The sequence below is a fragment of the Eleutherodactylus coqui genome, chromosome 1 (genome assembly GCF_035609145.1).
Source record: "Eleutherodactylus coqui strain aEleCoq1 chromosome 1, aEleCoq1.hap1, whole genome shotgun sequence".
NCBI lineage: Eukaryota > Metazoa > Chordata > Amphibia > Anura > Eleutherodactylidae > Eleutherodactylus > Eleutherodactylus coqui.
This window is the reverse complement of record NC_089837.1, coordinates 267,000,735-267,019,168: the sequence shown is the minus strand read 5'-3', so window position 1 is coordinate 267,019,168 and position 18,434 is coordinate 267,000,735. Positions and strand designations below refer to the sequence as shown.

General features: G+C 44.2%; 1 protein-coding gene across 2 annotated transcripts in view; it reads right to left on the bottom strand.

Moving 5' to 3' along the window:
• The window catches only part of LOC136633120 (gamma-aminobutyric acid receptor subunit rho-1-like), a 191,313-nt gene that overhangs the window by 152,526 nt on the left and 20,353 nt on the right, over window positions 1–18,434 (bottom strand). The window contains exon 1 of one of the 2 annotated variants that reach the window (XM_066608619.1): window positions 12,442–12,496. The exons of the other annotated variant lie outside the window; for it this stretch is intronic. Coding sequence (XP_066464716.1) covers window positions 12,442–12,464 — 23 coding nt within the window. The 5' untranslated portion in view covers window positions 12,465–12,496. Of the gene's footprint in view, window positions 1–12,441; window positions 12,497–18,434 lie in introns of those variants that run through there. 2 annotated transcript variants of the gene reach the window in all.

The window sequence follows — 18,434 nt, the reverse complement described above, 5'->3', positions numbered from 1 at the left end:
ATTGACATAGAGAACATCGCGATCCTCTGTCGATTGACAATTGGACTCCCCACAGAGATGAAGAAATCCTCTGCCACAGCTGTAGCAGAGGATCGCGATCTTCTCACATTGAATTCAATGGAGCCGGCGCTACAGCCTGCTCCATAGAAAGCAATAGGCTGCTGGCAAGCCCTGCAGTGATTTTCGGGAGCTTTAAATATAAGCACTTCCCTGAAAATCATCCCTAAAATGTGTAAAAAAAAATAAAAAAATCTATACATACTCACCTCTCTGCAGCTGCCGGTGCCCAGGCGTGTCTAGCCAGGTCTTCTTCTGCACTGCTCTGAAGTGATTTCAGCAGGCGGAGATTAAAAATCTCCGCCTGCTGAAAGGGCTGCTTCGGATTGGCTGAGCACTGTGACAAATCAGAGGCAGCTGTCATTCAATAGCTGTGCCACAGCTGTCACAGCTATGCCAGAGGATTGCGATCTTCAGTGTATATTCTCAATGGGGTCGGCAAACATATATGTACATTAAAAACTCCCGTGTGACTGAGCCCTAAGCGTATAGTAAAAGATCTGTCAGTCTAGGCAATCAGAGAGACTGGAAGGGATTTTTAAAGTATGTTTTTGTGTATCGCCACAGCATTTTCGAATAAAACATACATACCTGTACTGTGCATATCTGTCCAGATGTCGTACTGCTCATGCTTCAGACAGCATGCATCAGGTGATAGGTTTTCTTTAACCCCTTCATGGCAGCCCTGTAGAGTTTTTACATCCTGCCACCACAGGACATATATGAAGGGAGATCAGGGGCCAATCTCGCTCCATACATCGCGGGTGTCGGCTGCTTCTTACAGCTGACAACCAGCGGCAACAGCGTGGTTCATCAGGGCTCTTAAATGCCGCTGTCAATTCTGAGTCCTATACGGCCCTCCGCGATGAGATTGCAAGGAGGCGTGTGGGTATCATGACAGCCGGGGGCTTTCTGAAAGGCCCCAGGCCTGTCGTTGCAGAATGCCATGGGGTGGCTTGATAGACTGTCTGTCAGATTGCAGTATAATGTAACGCTGTGCCATTACATCATGCTGCAGGAGTGATCAAAGCATTGCAAGTTGATTTCCCCTCTGGGGACTAAAAGAAAAAGTAAAACTAAGATCGATAAAGTTTTGCTAATGATTAAAAAAAAAAAAAAAAAAAGTTTAAAAAAGTTTTAAAAAAAAACCTTTTGCCATATTTATAATAAAAGAATCTAAATAATCAAAAATATATATTTGATATAGCTGCATCCGTAAGTCTGATGTATCAAAGTAACGCATTATTTACCCCGCACAAAGAATGTCGTCAGGATAAAAAAAAACTACAGAAATGTGCTTTTTTGGTCACCCTATTTTCGAGAAAAAATGCAATAAAAAGCGATCAAAAAGTCAGATGTATTCTAAAATGTAAACTACAGCATGTCCCGCAAAAAATGAGCCCTCAGACAACTATTTCGATGGAAAAATAAAAACGCAGCAGAAAAATTTTTTACATTTAAAAAATTAAATATCTTTGACAAAAATACAAGTAGTACAGCAAAAAAACTATATAGGTTTAGTATCGTAGTAATTGTACTGACACATAGAATAAAATCATCATGTAATTTTTTTTGTAGTTTGTGCACTGTAGATGGCAGAATTTCATTTTTTTCCCATTTCTCTCCACTTAGAATTTTTAAAACGGTTTTAAGTACGTTATATGGTACATTAAATAGTACCATTGAAAAATATAACTTGTCTAGCAAAAAAACAAGCCCTTATATAGCTACGTCAATTGATAAATAAAGGAGTTACAATTTTTAAAGGGGGCAGGAAAAAACGAAAATAGAAAAAAACAAAAAAGCTCGTCACTTAGGGGTTAACATACTATAACAATCCATCACACACACTTTTTTTTTTTATTCAGCCTTTTTTAACTTGCAAAAAATGCCATGAATCATAGGCATTTTTCATTGTGTCTTTAATCCCTTAGTGACCAAGCATGTTTGCCAAATTTTGGAAATCTGACATGTGTCACTTTAACATAGAATAACTGTTAACATTTTGCATATCCAAGTGATTCTGAAATTGCTTTTTTTTTAATTTTTATACCACATATTGTACTTCATTTAGGTAGTAAAAATAGACAACAGAATTTGTGTATATTTATTAACCCCTTCCCTCTCCAGGGTGTAAGTTTACGTCCTGGCAGCGGGATACTTCCCGCAACTGGGCGTAAACTTATGTCCTGCACTTAGTGTCGCCGCGGTGACAATCGCGGCGACACAGTAGGGACGTCTGCTAACATTGTTAGCAGACAATCACTACGTGCGGGCCAGGGACCAATCACAGTGGTCCTGCGCGGGCGATCGCTGTGATTGGTCAGTGAAGAACTCGCTGACCAATCACAGCTCGGCAGCAGAAAGCCCGCTGTTTATAGTATAGTGTCTCTCTGCAATCGCCTCACAGTGCTTCCGGCGGTTGTAGAGAGCGATAGCGCTGTGTGAAAAATAAGAATCTAATAGCGATCTGTAGTGTAGTGAGAGTTTTGAGTTCGCATTTCATAGTCCCCCCTTCCCGTTGTGGGAGATGTCCTATAAGTATTTTCTGTATTTTTGTCAACTATGAAGATGCTATGTTGTGTTTCCAGTCTGAACCTCCACAAGAATTAGAGGAGCAATGCTTTGTGTCCATAAACAGGTTTTTGCCAGTTAGAACTGGTTTGACCAATCTAGGAATGTCTCTTGGACAAGCAGAGAGGAGAAACAGGATGTTCTTCTCTTGAGACCAAATTCAAGAATGAACTGAGCGTGTTCACCGAAGTTCCTCCCAGATGGATGACATCACAAGCTACCTCACAAATACCTCCCTCTGAGAGCGACCAATCAGCACGCTAAATAATGTAACTGTATCCTAAATTACTTCACTTCCTGTGTTGAAACATTTAAAACTTTTACGCGCGTTAATAAAGACAGACTCTTTTGGGACACATGATGTAGAGACGTGTGATCTTTGAAAGGCTCTCCAGGCCTGTACATTATATTTATCTAATTTGAAACACACAGTATATCTGAAATAGCAAAAATTGCGCTAACACCGTCATTAGTCAGCGTAGTGTGTAGTTAGTCAGCGTATCTGTCAGTGTGAAAAAAAAGTTCCTTTTGTGTTCCCATTTTATAGTCCCCCTTCCCGTCATTAATTAGCATAGTGTGTAGTTAGCGTAGTGTAGTTAGTCAGCGTAGTATGTAGTTCATGTATTGTGAGCATATCTGTCAGTCTTAAAAAAAAGAAAAAAAGAGAAAAAAAAAGCTCTGCATTTCTGCCCCCATTCCCTGGTCACCCCATCCCAGTGAACCCGCAGTGTCCTGTACAATACATTTTTTTTTCTGAAGTGCATATTACACTTTTATAATGGCCCGCAGGAGATTTACTGCTGAGGAGGCGTACGCAATTATTGCCTCTGACTCAGATTCTGTTAGTGGGGATGACGCCACTTTTCTGGCATTCTCCTCCTCCTCATCTTCATCCTCATCTAGTGAATCTGAACTACCTGTACCCCCAAGAAGGCGTCCAAGGACTTCCACTACTGTGGACCCCAATACACCTGATAGTTGGGGTACCCCTGAAAATTTTAGACCCCAGATCCCTGACTTCTTTGGCAACCCAGGGATTCAGTTTGATACTGAAGGGCTCAGAGCGAGGGACTTTTTTATGTATTTTTTTTTTCCCGATGATTTTTTTGCTCACATAGTGACCCAAACGAATTTGTATGCCCAGTATTTTATACAGCAAAATCCCACCTCCAGCTACACAAGACCCAATAAGTGGCCCCCTGTGGATGCACTAGAAATAAAAAAAATGTTGGGGTCTTGTGTTAACCATGGGTCTAGTGAAAAAGCCGACCATCCGGGCATACTGGAGTACTGATATTTTGTATCACACTCCTATGTTCCGGATGGCAATGTCAAGGACACGGTTTGAGATGATCCAAAATTTTTTACACTATAACGATAATGCCCCCAAAGTGATCATCCCAATTATGATCGCTTGTATAAAATCAGGTTAGTAGTGGAACATTTTAATTTTAAATTTGACCAGGCATATACCGCAGAAAAAAATACTGCAGTAGACGAGTCCCTGGTGCACTTCAAAGGGAGGCTTAAATTCCGCCAGTACCTGCCCAGTAAGCGGGCACGGTAAGGCGTAAAATTGTACAAACTGTGCGAAAGTACATCGGGGTACACGCATAAATTCCGCATTTATGAGGGGAAGGACACCAAAATTGAGCCTCTAGAATGCCCCCCCCCCCCCCGTGCTGGGAGTAACAGGGAAAATAGTGTGGGAACTAGTGCACCCACTATTAGACCAGGGTTACCATCTATACCTGGACAACTTTTATACCAGTGTTCCCCTGTTTCAGTGCCTCGCTTCCAGAGGAACAGTGGCATGTGGTACCATCCAAAAAAAATCAGAGAAACCTCCCTAAGACGCTGCTTGGGCAACTGCTCAGAAGGGGTGAGAGCCGGGCCCAATGCAGCGACAATATGTTGTGTGTCAAGTATAAGGACAAGAGGGATGTCCTTATATTGACCACAATCCGCGGCCACAGCAGTACCCCCTGCCCAGTACGAGGTACAGAAACCCCCAAACCAGACTGTGTCCTTGACTATAATAAGTACATGGGAGGGGTTGATCTATCAGACCAGGTACTGGAGCCATATAATGCTATGTGGAAAACATGGGTGTGGTACAAAAAACTGGCTGTGCACCTCGTACAGATGGCACTATACAATGCCTAAGTGCTGTATCGTGGTGCAGGCCAGAAGGGCACCTTCCTCAAATTTCAGGAAGACGTTATCAAGGCCCTAATATTTGGGGACCAGGGGGTGGGAGAGCAGCCCAGTACTTCTGGAAGCGAGGCCACGAGGATTGTACCAGGGCAGCACTTTCCCAGTGAAATTCCCTCCACTGGGAGAAGGTAAGGACCCCCCAAAAAGTGCAGTGTGCTACAAACAAGGGATAAGAAAGGACACCATGTATCATTGCGAAACGTGCCCCACACAACCCGGCCTGTGTATAATAAATTGTTTTAAGACATACCAAACATCCCTGAAATTTTAATTTTACTGTTGCCCTGACGTTTTACCCCGATATACTTTGCACAGCTTGTACATAAACCCACATGCCAAGTCCTTCCCTTCTGAGCCCTGCCATGTGCCCAAACAGTTTACGCCCACATATGGGGCATTTCTGCACATAGGAGCAATTCGGTAACGCATCATGGGGTACCTTTTCTCCTTCTGCTCCTGGTAAAAAATAGAAATCTGGGCCTAAAGCTAAACATTACTGGAAAAATTAGAATTTTTCGTATTCAACTCAAACTGGTAAAAAAATTCCTGAAACACCTATGAGTTCAAAACGCTCACTACACCCCTTACTAAATTCCCTGAGGGGATCTAGTTTCCAAAATGGAGTCAATTTTTGGGGTTTCAAATGTTCTGGTACCTCAGGGACACTACAAACACTACATGGGGTCTGAAAATTATTCCAGCAAAATCTGCATTCAAAAAGCCAAATAGCGCTCCTTCTCTTCTGAGCCCCGCCATGTGCCTGAACAACAGTTTACGCACACATATGGGGCATTTCTAAAAACTGCGGAATCCTGGTAATACATCCTGAGTTTTGTTTCTCAGCTAACTCCTGCTGTTTTACAGGAAAAATGGTTTTAAACTGAAAATCTGTGGAAAAATTTAATTTTTCTAATTTCTGACGCACTTTTGTTTAATTCCTGTGAAGCATCTAAAGGGTTAATAAACTTCCTAAATGCCATTTTGAATTCTTTGAAGGGTGCAGTTTTTAAAATGTGGTGATTTGTGGGGGGTTTCTGGTATACAGGCTCTTAAAATCCACATCTAAACTAAGTTGGCCCTTAAAAATTTAGATTTTGAAATTTGCTAGTAAATTTGAAAAATGACTGCTAAATTTATATACTCTGTGGAGTCTAAAAAAAAATAAAATAACGCTTAAAAAATTATTGCAGTATAAAGCAGGCATATGGGAAATGTTAATAACTATTTTGTGGTGTTTGAATTTTTCTTTTTGTAAGACAGATAGTCAAAGTTTGAAAATTGTCAATTTTTCCAAATTTTCTGAAAATTTCTATTTCATTTTTTTTTCCTAGTTAAGACAAAATTTATTGATGCAATTTTTACACAAACATAATTTACAATATGTCACGAAAAAACAATCTCAGAATCACATTGATAAGTAAAAGCATTCAAAAGTTATTAGCACATGAAGTGACAGATGTCAGATTGGAAAAATAAGGCTTGGTCCTTAAGCCCAAAATAGGCCATGTCCTGAAGGGGTTAAAGGTGCCAGAATTGACAACATTTTGAAAACATTGTCATTTTTTCACATTTTTTAATTGCAATATCTCAAGGGGAGCTAAAACTTTACCTTTTTTTAACTTCCCATTGACTTTAACCCCTTAACGACCGCCCCATCGGGAAACTACGTCCTGCTGTTGCAGGGCGTGTATAGAGGGAGGTAGCAGCGCTATCTCCCTCCATACAGCGCGGGCGTCAGCTGTTTATTACAGCTGACACCCGCGGGCAATAGCTGCGCTCGGCCGATCGCGGCTATTAACCCTTTAAATGCCGCTGTCAATTCTGACAGCGGCATTTAAATCCCCGAATGCTTTTCCGGGGTCCTGCACGCCCCCCCCCCCCCCCCCCCCGCGGTGAGATCGGGAGAGCCGTGCAGGTGTCATAGCAGCCGGGGGCTTAATGAATGGCCCCAGGGCTGCCTTAGCAGACTGCCTATTAAGCCATCCACACAGGGTGGCTTGAAAGACTGCCTGTAAAAAAGCAGTATGACGTAATGCTATAGCATTACGTCATACTGCAGGAGCGATCAAAGCATCGCATGTTAAAGTCCCCCAGAGGGACTTCAAAGTAATGTAAAAAAAATAATCAATAAAGTTTTTTTAATTGTTAAAAAAAAAAAAGTTATAAAAGTTTAAATCACCCCCCTTTTGCCATATCCATTATTAAAAAATCAAAATCATAAAATAAAAATATGTATTTGATATCACCGCGTCCGTAAAAGTCCGAACTATCAAAGTAGTGCATTATTTTTCCCGCACAGTGAACGTCGTCTGGAAAAAAAAAAAAAACGCCAGAATTACATTTTTTTAGTTACCCTGTCTCCCAGAAAAAATGCAATAAAAAGTGATCAAAAAGTCGTATGTATTCCAAATTGATACTATCGGAAACTTCAGGACATCCCGCAAAAAATGAGCCCTTGCTCAACTACATCGACGAAAAAATAAAAAAGATATTGCGCGCACAAAATGACCGCAGAAAATAATTGAAAAAAATTAAATATCTTAAAAAAAAAATAAAAGTACTACAGCAAAAAAAATACTATACAAGTTTGGTATCGTAGCAATCGTACTGACCCATAGAATAAAAATATCAGGTCATTTTTGTTGCAGTTTGTGTGCTGTAGAAACAGGACGCACCGAAAGATGGGGGAATGTCATTTTTTTTCCATTTCTCTCCGCTAAGAATTTTTAAAAAGTTTTTCAGTAAATTATATGGTACAATAAATAGTGCCATTGAAAAATACAACTCGTCCCGCAAAAAACAAGCCCTCATACAGCGACGTCTATGGATAAATAAAGGAGCTACGATTTTTTAAAAGGGAGTAGGAAAAAACAAAAATGGAAAAAAGCAAAAAAGCTCCTTCACTAAGGGGTTAATGCGATCGCCGGTATCTGGTGAATAGCCGGTAACTGGCAATCACGTAATTAGGGGGGCTCTAGGTTGTCAGCTACCTCGAGGAGCCAGCAGCCTGGAGCTGTTATGTCTAGAGCCCGCAGGGCTTTAATCCCCAGAGGAAGCATGGTTTACATCCTCGGGGATTAGAGCCCACTTAGGCAGGACGTAAAAAACACTGTGGTAGTCACTAACAGGTTACCAAGCATTTTTTTGATGACTTTATTGTAGTACAATTGTAACATACATTTTTTTTCTGGTGTTTCTCAAGTCATGTATGCTGTGTTTTGAAAAAAAATGCCATTAATTAATTTTGAAAAGAGCCACCAACACGGCACAAAGACAATGACGCTCCGTGCAATAGGATACTCCTGGTGGTGTCTTGAACATGGAGAAAAAATTAGCCTCAAATGGATAAATGGTCAAAACAATGGAAACTTCAAAATGTAAAATAAAGCAATGAGGCAAACTTCACACAGGCAAGTGCGATTTTTAAACTACTTTCCGTACACTCCATTGTTTCCACATTTATACACTTCTAAAACTTCTAAAACTGCCGGAGTCTGCAAGATATAAGACAAACAAAGAAAAACAAGACCAAGCCAAAAAAAACAGCAAAACAAATATACAACATTTCTTTTTATAGGTGATCATTATAGTGATATCTTTGTGTACCTTTTTTTTTTAGATTTTTTTCCTATTTAAAATTATAGTCATGTCTTACAACATGTCAAAATCTAGTTTTATCTCTATCCTTTACATCTACCCATCTCCTTTCCCATGTGTTGAGGGGATATTGATTTACATTAATCTATCTTACGTCTCCCCAGGCCCTTGGTATCTGTCTGGATATAGTACCAAGTTGTATTTTTAAACAGCGACATACATGTTTTAATCTCATCTGGATCTAGGAATTTTTTAATAAAAACCTTGTCGCTTGAGATTCTTCACATCTTTTTATTTTCAATCTCTCCAATCTCTCCATTTTTAATAGATATTTTAGTTGCTGTATTATATCTAATAGTGTCGGCGGAGTTGCTTGTAGCCGGTTTGACAAGAGGCATCTTTTGCTTGTTATGAGGATAGTGTGTATTAGTTTAGTGCATTTACCATAGTTAGGTAGGGAATGGAATACATATGCCTGAGGGGTCAGAGGAATAGATACTTCCCCTATCTCCAGCACTAACGATTGGACCTGCTCCCAAAACATTTCTATTGTTTAGAACAGTTCCAAAGACTATGTAGTAAATCAGATTTTGGCTGCAAGCATCTAGGGCACGCTTGCAGTCTGTCTGGGTTTTCAGGGTGTGGGGGAATATTAAAGCCATATATCGCCTGATTATTTTGAAATAAGTTTCCTGTCATCTTTTGTTGGTTATGGCTTTCCTGACTGAATCCCAACTTTGTACAATTTTTTGGGGGTATCTCCGGGTCCTGTAGTTCCCATGACCATCTTTTGAACATTTCGTCATTGTCCAATAATATCCACTAGAGATGAGCGAGCACAGTCGTCCGAGCTTGATGCTTGTTCGAGTATTAGGGTACTCGAGATGCTCCTTACTCGAGTCAAACACCACGCGTTACTCGAGTCAATTGCATTTCCTTCCCCACATGTTTAGCGCCATTTTCTAGCCAATAGACATGAGGGGAAGGCATTACCACTTCCTGCTGTGATGTGCCAGCACTCCCCCTCCCCCAGTAGTGAGTGGCTGGGCCGATCAAGTGACCGCCGAGTACTTAATGTGGTCCCGCCCGCGGCTTGCCTCAGACGCATGCTGGCAGAGGTTAGGGATAGTGCTGCTGCTGATATAGGGACAGTGTTAGAGTAGGATCCTGTCGTCAAGAAACCCAACGGTCCTTCTTAGGGCTACTCTTCATAGTGTGCATTACTGTTGTGGCTGGCCGGGAGCAGTAGTGCACCAATTTCTTTTTTTATGCACCTCGGGCTGTGCAGGCCATTTCAACTATAGCGTTCTCAGTCTGCAGTGCATAACGCAGTGTTTAGGGACAGAGCTGCTTCTATAGGGAAAGTTATAAAGTCCTGATCCTCCGTACAAGAACCCCAAAGGTCCTTCTTAGGGCAACATCTGACCATGTGCTTTACAGTTGTGGCTGGCTGGGAGCAGTAGTGCATCAATTTTTGTTTTACGCATGTAGGCCTGTTCCCAGCCTTTCAGTAATGGCGTTCTCAGCCTGCAGTGCCGTACAACCAGCTCTCACCTAGAACTGCACTCTAACATTTCCTAGCCTACTGCAAACTACTTCAGTTATACTGTTCTGTGTGTGCTGTGCATAACGCAGAGTTTAGGGACAGAACGACTTCTATAGGGAAAGTTATACAGTCCTGATCCTCCGTACAAGAACCCTAACCGTCCTTCTTAGGGCTACATCTGACCGTGTGCTTTACAGTTGTGGCTAGCTGGGAGCAGTAGTGCATCAATTTTTGTATTACGCATGTAGGCCTGTTCCCAGCCTTTCAGTAATGGCGTTCTCAGCCTGCAGTGCCGTACAACCAGCTCTCACCATGAAACTGCATTCTAACATTTCCTAGCCTACTGCAAACTAGTTCAGTCTTCTCCCACTCCATACAGCCTCTCTTATCTACATGTCTCTGTGAGCGGTAAATTACCCCTAGGTATCAGCGCTAGACAGCGGGTTAATTTTTTAAAGTCACAGCATAGAGCCTCTGCTATCAACAAGTCCCTGTGTGCGGTGAGTTAAGCCACAGTTGTCAGTGCTGTACAGTGGGGTAATTTAATTGGGCCCTGCTCTATTCTTAATCCACCATGATGAGGAGTAGGGGTAAGGGTCAAAGACGCGGACATCCAAGGGAGCGTGTGGGCACAGGCCGAGTTCCTGGGTGTGATGAATCAAAGCTGGCTGCTGCGGGATTAGGAGAGAGTCAAGTTTCTGGGCTCCCCAGCTTCATATCAGAATTTAGGGGTCCGCGTGGTAGACCTTTATTACAAACAGAGCAGTGCGAGCAGGTCAGGGGTAGAGGCAGGGGCAGAGCGGAGAATCCCCCAACTGTTTCCCAAAGCACCCCATCACGGCAAGCCTCCGTGCGAAGGGCTAGGTGTTCAAAGGTGTGGATGGTTTTTAGTGAGAGCGCAGACGATCGACGAACAGTGGTGTGCAACCTGTGTCGCACCATGATCAGCTGGGGAGCCACCACTACCAGCCTGACCACCACCAGCATGCGCAGGCATATGATGGCCAAGCACCCCACAAGGTGGGACGAAGGCCATTCACCGCCTCAGAGTCACACCACTGATTCTTTCCCTGTGCCACAACCTGGCACACAGATCCAATCCCCCTCCCAGTACGCAGGCATGAGCGCCTCCTGGCCTTCACCCACACCCTTACCTCCACGGTCCTCCACTCCATCAAGCAATGTCTCTTGCTAACACAAGCGTTGGAGCGAAAGCGTAAATACGCGGCCACCCACCCGCATGCACAAGCATTAAACTTGCACATTGCCAAATTAATCAGCCATGGAGATGCTGCCGTACAGGCTTGTGGAAACAGAAGCTTTCAAAAACATGATGGCGGCAGTCCCGCGCTATTCGGTCACCAGTCGCCACTATTTTTCCCGGTGTGCCGTCTCCGCCCTACACCAGCACGTCTCCCACAACATAAATCGTGCCCTCACCAACGCGGTTACTGGGAAGGTCCACTTAACCACGGACACGTGGACAAGTACAAGCGGGCAGGGCCACTATATCTCCCTGACGGTACATTGGGTGAACTTGGTGGAGGCTGGGACCGAGTCAGAGCCTGGGACTGCTCACGTCCTACCCACACCAAGAATAGCGGGTCCTACCTCAGTGCTGGTATCTGCGGCGCTTTATGCCACCTCCTCCAAACCCTCCCCCTTCCCCTCCTCCTCCTCCGCCACATTTAACTCTCAATTAAGAAGTGTGAGCAGGGGCGCACTTAAGGGCTCAGGGGCCGGGTGCAAAAGTTCCCATACCTAGATCGTGCTGCAAACATGATCTGCCCCTTGGCGTAATCTTTCCAAACATGACGCATTTCCTGCACATGAAAATTTGTTTTTACCGCTATTAGCGCGGTGTCCCGAGCGCCGTACTAACCACCGTACAACACTCCCATAAATTTTAATGAGCTTACTCAAATCTGCGCTCGAACATGGTGTTACAAACGCTGTGATTTTCAAGAGCTGTCTATTCTATTTTTGCGTTTTTGTGGTTTTTAACACACCTCCTCAACCATCACAATGATGGGGTGCATTAAAAAGCGCTGTGTTCGAAAACGCTGCTCAAAATTCTGGTAAAAATGCCACGATTTCAAGCTACGTTTTCTGAACACGTGTGTGAGAGCGGCCTTAGGGGGGTCATGTTTTTGTTGTACTTTTATAAAGAAAAACACATAAAAAACCTGCATGCAGTATTTAAAGACCGTGTACGTTATTAAGGATCGGCAGACACAATAAAAACTGCATGTGGTTTAGATGCGTTTTTTTATTGTGTGTAAAGTATGAATACAGTAAATCCAGGGAAGATAGATATGAGATATGGGAGAGATAGATATGAGATAGATAGATATGGTATAGATATGAGATAGAAAGATAGATAGATATGAGATAGAGAGAGAGATAGATAGATATGAGATAGACAGATACATACACATATATACACTTACCCGGGGCCAGACGACTTCTCCATCTCACAGCAGTAGAGAGGCAAACACTGTAGCTTCCCGTTCAGCAGGAGGAGGCACATGATCACTGTGCACTGCGGCCCATGTTACTTCCTCCCTCCCTCCCTCCCTCCTCCTCCTCCCCCCTGCTCTGCCGGGCTACACTCGGGCTGGCTGTCCTGCGTGTAGCCTGATTGGAATCATGCTGCACACAGAACAGCCAGTCATTAATGCACTGAATGTGCATGTGGGTATGGCAGACGGCGGCTTCGGGGCCCTCTGAGCGCAGGGTCCGGGTCACCATGGTGACCCCAGCAACCCCTGACACTACGCCTATGAGTGTGAGCACGTCGCCAGTAGTTGTTAGCGCATGGCGTGGCAGCACAGCGGTGGCAAGTGTCAGCAAGCCATGCTGAAACTTATCAGCTTAGGTGACGAGGCACAAGGCCCTCGAGCTGCTGCAGGATCTGACAGAGCAGACTGACTTCTGGCTTTCGCTGCTGAGTCTCCAACCTGGCATGGTCGTGTGTGACAACGGCCGCAACCTGGTGGTGGCTCTGCAGCTCGGCAGCTTCACATACACGTTCCATGCCTGGCCCACATCTTCAATCTGGTGGTTCAGCGGTTTCTGAAACACTAACCCCACTTGTCTGACCTGCTCGGCAAGGTGCGCCCCGTGGTGATGGCAAAATCCATGGAGGAGTTTAAAAGGGGACTTGATGTCTTTCTGGAGAGGAAGGATATTATAGATTATAAATCTTAGGTTAATTGTTAATCCGGGTATACAGGTAGGTAGGAACTATTAGGGGTTGATCCAGGGAACAGTCTGATTGCCATTAGGGAGTCAGGAAGGAATTTTTTTCCCAAAAGGGCTAATTGGCTTCTGCTCTTGGGGTTTTTTGCCACCCTCTGGATCAACAACAACACAGGAAGATAGGCAGGCTGGACTAGATGGACATTGTCTTCATTCAAACTTATGAACTATGTTACTATGTCTGCGCACATTTTCGCAAGTCCACCATGGATGCTGCCACCCTGAGGACCCTGCAACATCTGTTTCAGCTGCCAGAGCACTGACTGCTGTGCGACGTGCCCACACGCTGGAATTCTACTCTGTACATGTTGGCCAGGCTGTACAAGCAGCGTAGAGCAATAGTGGATTACCAGCTGCAACATGGGCGGCGGAGTGGTAGTCAGCCTCCGCAATTCTTTACTGAGGAGTGGGCATGGATGGCAGATGTCTTCCAGGTCCTCGGAAACTTTGAGGAGTCTACCCAGATGGTGAGCGACGATGCAGCAATCATTAGAGTTACCATGCCGCTGCTTTGCCTGCTGAGAATTTCGCTGCTAAGCATAAAAGCCGAACAAGAGACTGGGGATGACAGTATGTCACATGATAGCCAGACCACCCTCATGTCTATATCTCAGCGCGTTTTGGAGGAGGAAGGGGAGGAGGAGGAAGAGGAGGGGGAAGAGACAGCTGGCCACACTGCAGAGGGTACCCATGCTGCTTGCCTCTCATCTGTTCAGCGTGTATGGGCTGAAGAGGAGGAGGATCCTGAAAGTCATCTTACTAGTGAGGAAAGCGGTGTGTTGCATACTGGGACCTTGGCACACATGGCTGACTTCATGTTAGGCTGCCTTTCCTGTGACCCTCGCGTTAGATGCATTCTGGCCAACACAGATTACTGGGTGTATACCCTTCTCAACCCATGGTATAAGGAGAACCTTTCCACTCTCATTCCTGAAGAGGAAAGGGGTACGAGAGTGATGCAATACCACAGGGCCCTGGTGGAAAAAGTGATGCTAAAGTTCCCATCTGACAGCACTAGTGGCAGAAGACGCAGTTCAGAGGGCCAAGTAGCAGGGAAGGAGCAGGGATCAGGCAGCATGTCCAGCGCAGGCAGGAGAACACACTCCAAGGCCATAGTCTTGCTGGGGAGCCATCAAGCTGGCAATGTCACCACTCCCCAGTCAAGGAGGGAGCACTGTAAAAAGATGGTGAGGGAGTACGTAGCCGATCGTACCATTGTCCTTCGTGATGCCTCTGCTCCATACAACTATTGGGTGTCAAAGCTGGACACGTGGCACAAACTTGCGCTGTACGCCCGGGAGGTGCTCGCCTGTTCTGCCGCTAGCATCTTGTCAGAGAGGGTGTTTAGGAGACAGACAAATGCTGGAGATGTCAAGAACACACAGGATCATATCTCCACATTTGGTGGAGCTGCAACAAGATCAGAGTATTATGGATAGAAGGGGAAAGGGAAATGAAAGTGATACTCAGAAAAACAATATGGCTATCCCCTGACACAATAATTCTCAGCAGACCACATGAGTCATATAATCCGATAAAAGACAAGCTAGCATCTTATATGATGGCGGCTAAAGCATTAATTCCACTTTATTGGGGAAAAACAACCTCTTCGTCTATAGAGATGTGGAGGGATAAGATGAATTAAATTTATAGATTTGAAGAACTACTTAGTTGGTCAACCTTATCACATGCCTCCTTTCTTAAAATATGGACGCCATGGAAAGCCTACTCCACACACGCCTCGGGAGATTAGTGAGCTGGCCAAAAATGTTACTCAAAAATGTTACTAAAAAATGTTACCCTTTATAGAATCACACGACAGGTTTCCCAATCTCTTACAAGAAATTGATATAAGGGAGACGCTATCCACAAAAATGTGTGTTGATTAATCCACTTCACATTGTTTTTTCAAATAAATTTTAAAAATTAATTACGTTCTTTATTTGGGTCCCCCCTCCTTTTAGGTTTATTCTTCTGGATAGTCCCTCTTTCCCATTCCCATTAGAGAACATTTTGCAGTGGATTTTGGGCTTTGCAGAATCCACCCTTCAGTTGAGGGAGGTGAGTGGATGATGGGAGGCTAATTCTAGTGGACAGAACAGAGTTTGGTATGAAACGGCTGAGTAGAGGGGAGATTGTTCTTTGGCCTTTTGTACATCTAGGTTTTCGCATGGGATTTCTGGCTTGGATCCAGGTCGGGTAAGATAGCCTCAAGTGATAACGAACAAGGAGCCCAAGCTTGATTTGATAGCTAGGACAGAAGTCACTTCATGCCCAAACGATTGTGATATTTGTTTATAGCAAGTTGTGTCAGCTTTGTATCCTTTTATGGAAATGAATAGACATGACAGTTTATATGCTGTTAAAGCACAAAAGGTCATTTAAGAATCTGCTTCAAATGCTCTGTAAATGAAAACTTTTCAACAAAAAGTGATTTTAATAAAAATAAAAAAGAGAGGGTGTTTAGTGCAGCTGGGGGAATCCTCACCGATAAACGTACCCGCCTGTCAACTGCCAGTGCCGACATGCTTACAATCATAAAGATGAACAAAGGCTGGATTTCCCCAGACTTCTCTTTTCCACCGGCGGAAAGTAGCGGAACCTAATGATTCTTTTTGCTGCAACAGGAGAAAAATGCATCCTCTATCACCACAAAAAAAGGGGGAATTAGCTTTGTCAATCACTCTCGGATGTTATTACTCCTCCTACTCGTAAAACAGCATGTCATCACGCTGAACTGCCAATTTTTCTGCGGCCCAAAAGGCTCTGTTTAAAAGTTTTTTTACAAATTTTCAAAGTTTTAAAAGTATTGATACTTTAACAGAAAGCAATTTTTTTCACAGGGCTGCCTCCAGGCTCCGTTACAAATTAAGCAACAGCGAGCTGTATCCTTAAAAAATGTTTATGGGTTTCACCTGCCCTCGCGGTTGAGCAATTTTTCAGGGGTGCACTTGTACTCTTGTACAGAAATGTTACAGGGGTCTCCCTATACTCTTGCTACAGAAATGTTACTGGGGTCCGCCTATACTCTTGCTACAGAAATGTTACTGGAGTCCGCCTATGCAGTTTCTACTGAATGGTTTGCGGGATTCTCCTATACTTTTGCTACAGAAATGTTACTGGGGTCCCCTTATACTCTTGCTATAGAAATGTTACTGGGGCCCGCCTATACTCTTGCTATTGAAATGTTATTGGGGTCTGCCTATGCTGTGGGTGCACAAAAACTTCCCATCGTGGTGTTTTACCTATCTGGCACAAATACACTGACTGACTTGGGCAGAAATGTAGGCCAAGGCCGAGGTCCTTGGCGGCGTGAAACTCTGCCATGTTTGGGCACTCTGATTTCTTCCTGTGTAATACCATCTTTGTGCACCCACAGCATAGGCGAGCCCAAGGAACTCAAAGACTTCTCATTGCGGTGTTGAGCTATCTGACGCCTACACAGAATTAAGTGTGAGGGGACACATGGATTTCCCATAGCTATTTAACTCATGGCACCTTGGGTCACACAAGGTGGAGGCTGGGACCGGGCCTGACCCAGGGCCCGCTCACATACTTCCCACACGGAGTATTGCAGGTCCTACATCGGTCATGGGTTCTCGGCCTTATTATGCCACCTCATCCTCCTGCTTGGGGTCTGGGGATCAGCGCTGGGCAACATGTATTTTCTCTCGTGTTACCACAGTTATCTGAGACAGTGGTTTGGGCGAAACAAAAGGAGCGCTACTGCATTAATGAGACGTTCACAGCTGCACTAGCATCCGAGTCCGCTTTATGCTCACGATGAATGAGGGTGTGAGTCGAAGCCGAGGCCCTTGGCAGGGTGAAACTCTGCCATGTTTGGGCGCTCTAATTTCTTTATGCGTAATACTTTCCTTGGGTTCCAGCCGGTCGCCTATGCTGTGGTCGCACAAAGACTTCCCATTGCGGTGTTTTACCTGTCTGGCACAAATACACTGACTGACTAGGGTAGAAATGTGGGCTGAGGTCCTTGGCGGGGTGAAACTCTGCCATGTTTGGGAACTCTGATTTCTTCCTGTGTAATACCATCTTTGTGCACCGACCACATAGGCAAGCCCAAGGAACTCAAAGACTTCCTATTGCGGTGCGTCTCGCCACGCACAAATCTAGCACGATTTTCTCATCTGTGTGAAGCTAGCCTTAGGGAGAAGAAATTCTCTGAATGAGTATCGAATTAGCTGTTACTTGCTTTGGCCATTAGAACAGCGGCCTACATGAACATAATATTTGGATAGCTAAGGGGAAAGATATACTCTCACGATCTGACACTGTTCACACTAAACATAAACCGAATGTGCAAGCAACAAGGGGAAAACAGAGACATCACATCATACTGCCAAATTCTTAGGAATGTACAAAAACAACAAGGCAGATGGAAGTATCAATAAGTATGAGGTATTGGTTCATATTTTGGCCAAAATGCCTAAGCTCACAAACCCACATCAAGGGTCCTCGTTATCTTCTGAGTCCCTAAACTAACAAGATAACTAAACCACAGGAAAGGGAACCCTGACTACAAGTGGGGTGATCGTCCCAATAAGAAACGTCCCCACACAGGAACCTAGGGACATCTGTTTTGCCCTAGATATGATTACACAGTAAAGGTCCTTTTAAATGGGCCAACAGTCTTTTAAATGACTGCACAAGCGCTGACATCACTGCTATGGTTGCAAGTGCTCATGCAGAGCATTTAAACTGAAAGACTTGCCGTTGGATTGTGGGCTTCTCGTCCGCTTCTCACTCAGTACTTCACCTCCTATTGGAAGCAGTGAGTGGGGATCATTTACAAAGGACAAGAAGCCAGTGCACCAACGAGGTTTTGTGTAAATGCTCTGCACGATCGCTGACAACCTTAGCGGTGACGTCAGCGCTCATGCACTCATTTAAACGACTGTTGTCTCATTCAGAATCATTCAAATGCCTTCACTCTCGTGGGAATTTGAGCGATAATCTTCTCATATAAATGCGTGCAGCAATTGAACAAGAGTTCTTCAGTCATTCAGTTTCTGCATGCAGAAAACTGAACAACACGCCGTTCAGTGTAAACAGCAGTTTTTCACTTTTGAAAGACTGTCTGCTTACAGTGATTGGAGGCGGGTGGGTAGAGAACGCTCCCTGGCTGTCCCACCTTAATGCTTGCAGCACTCTTAGCGATGCCAGC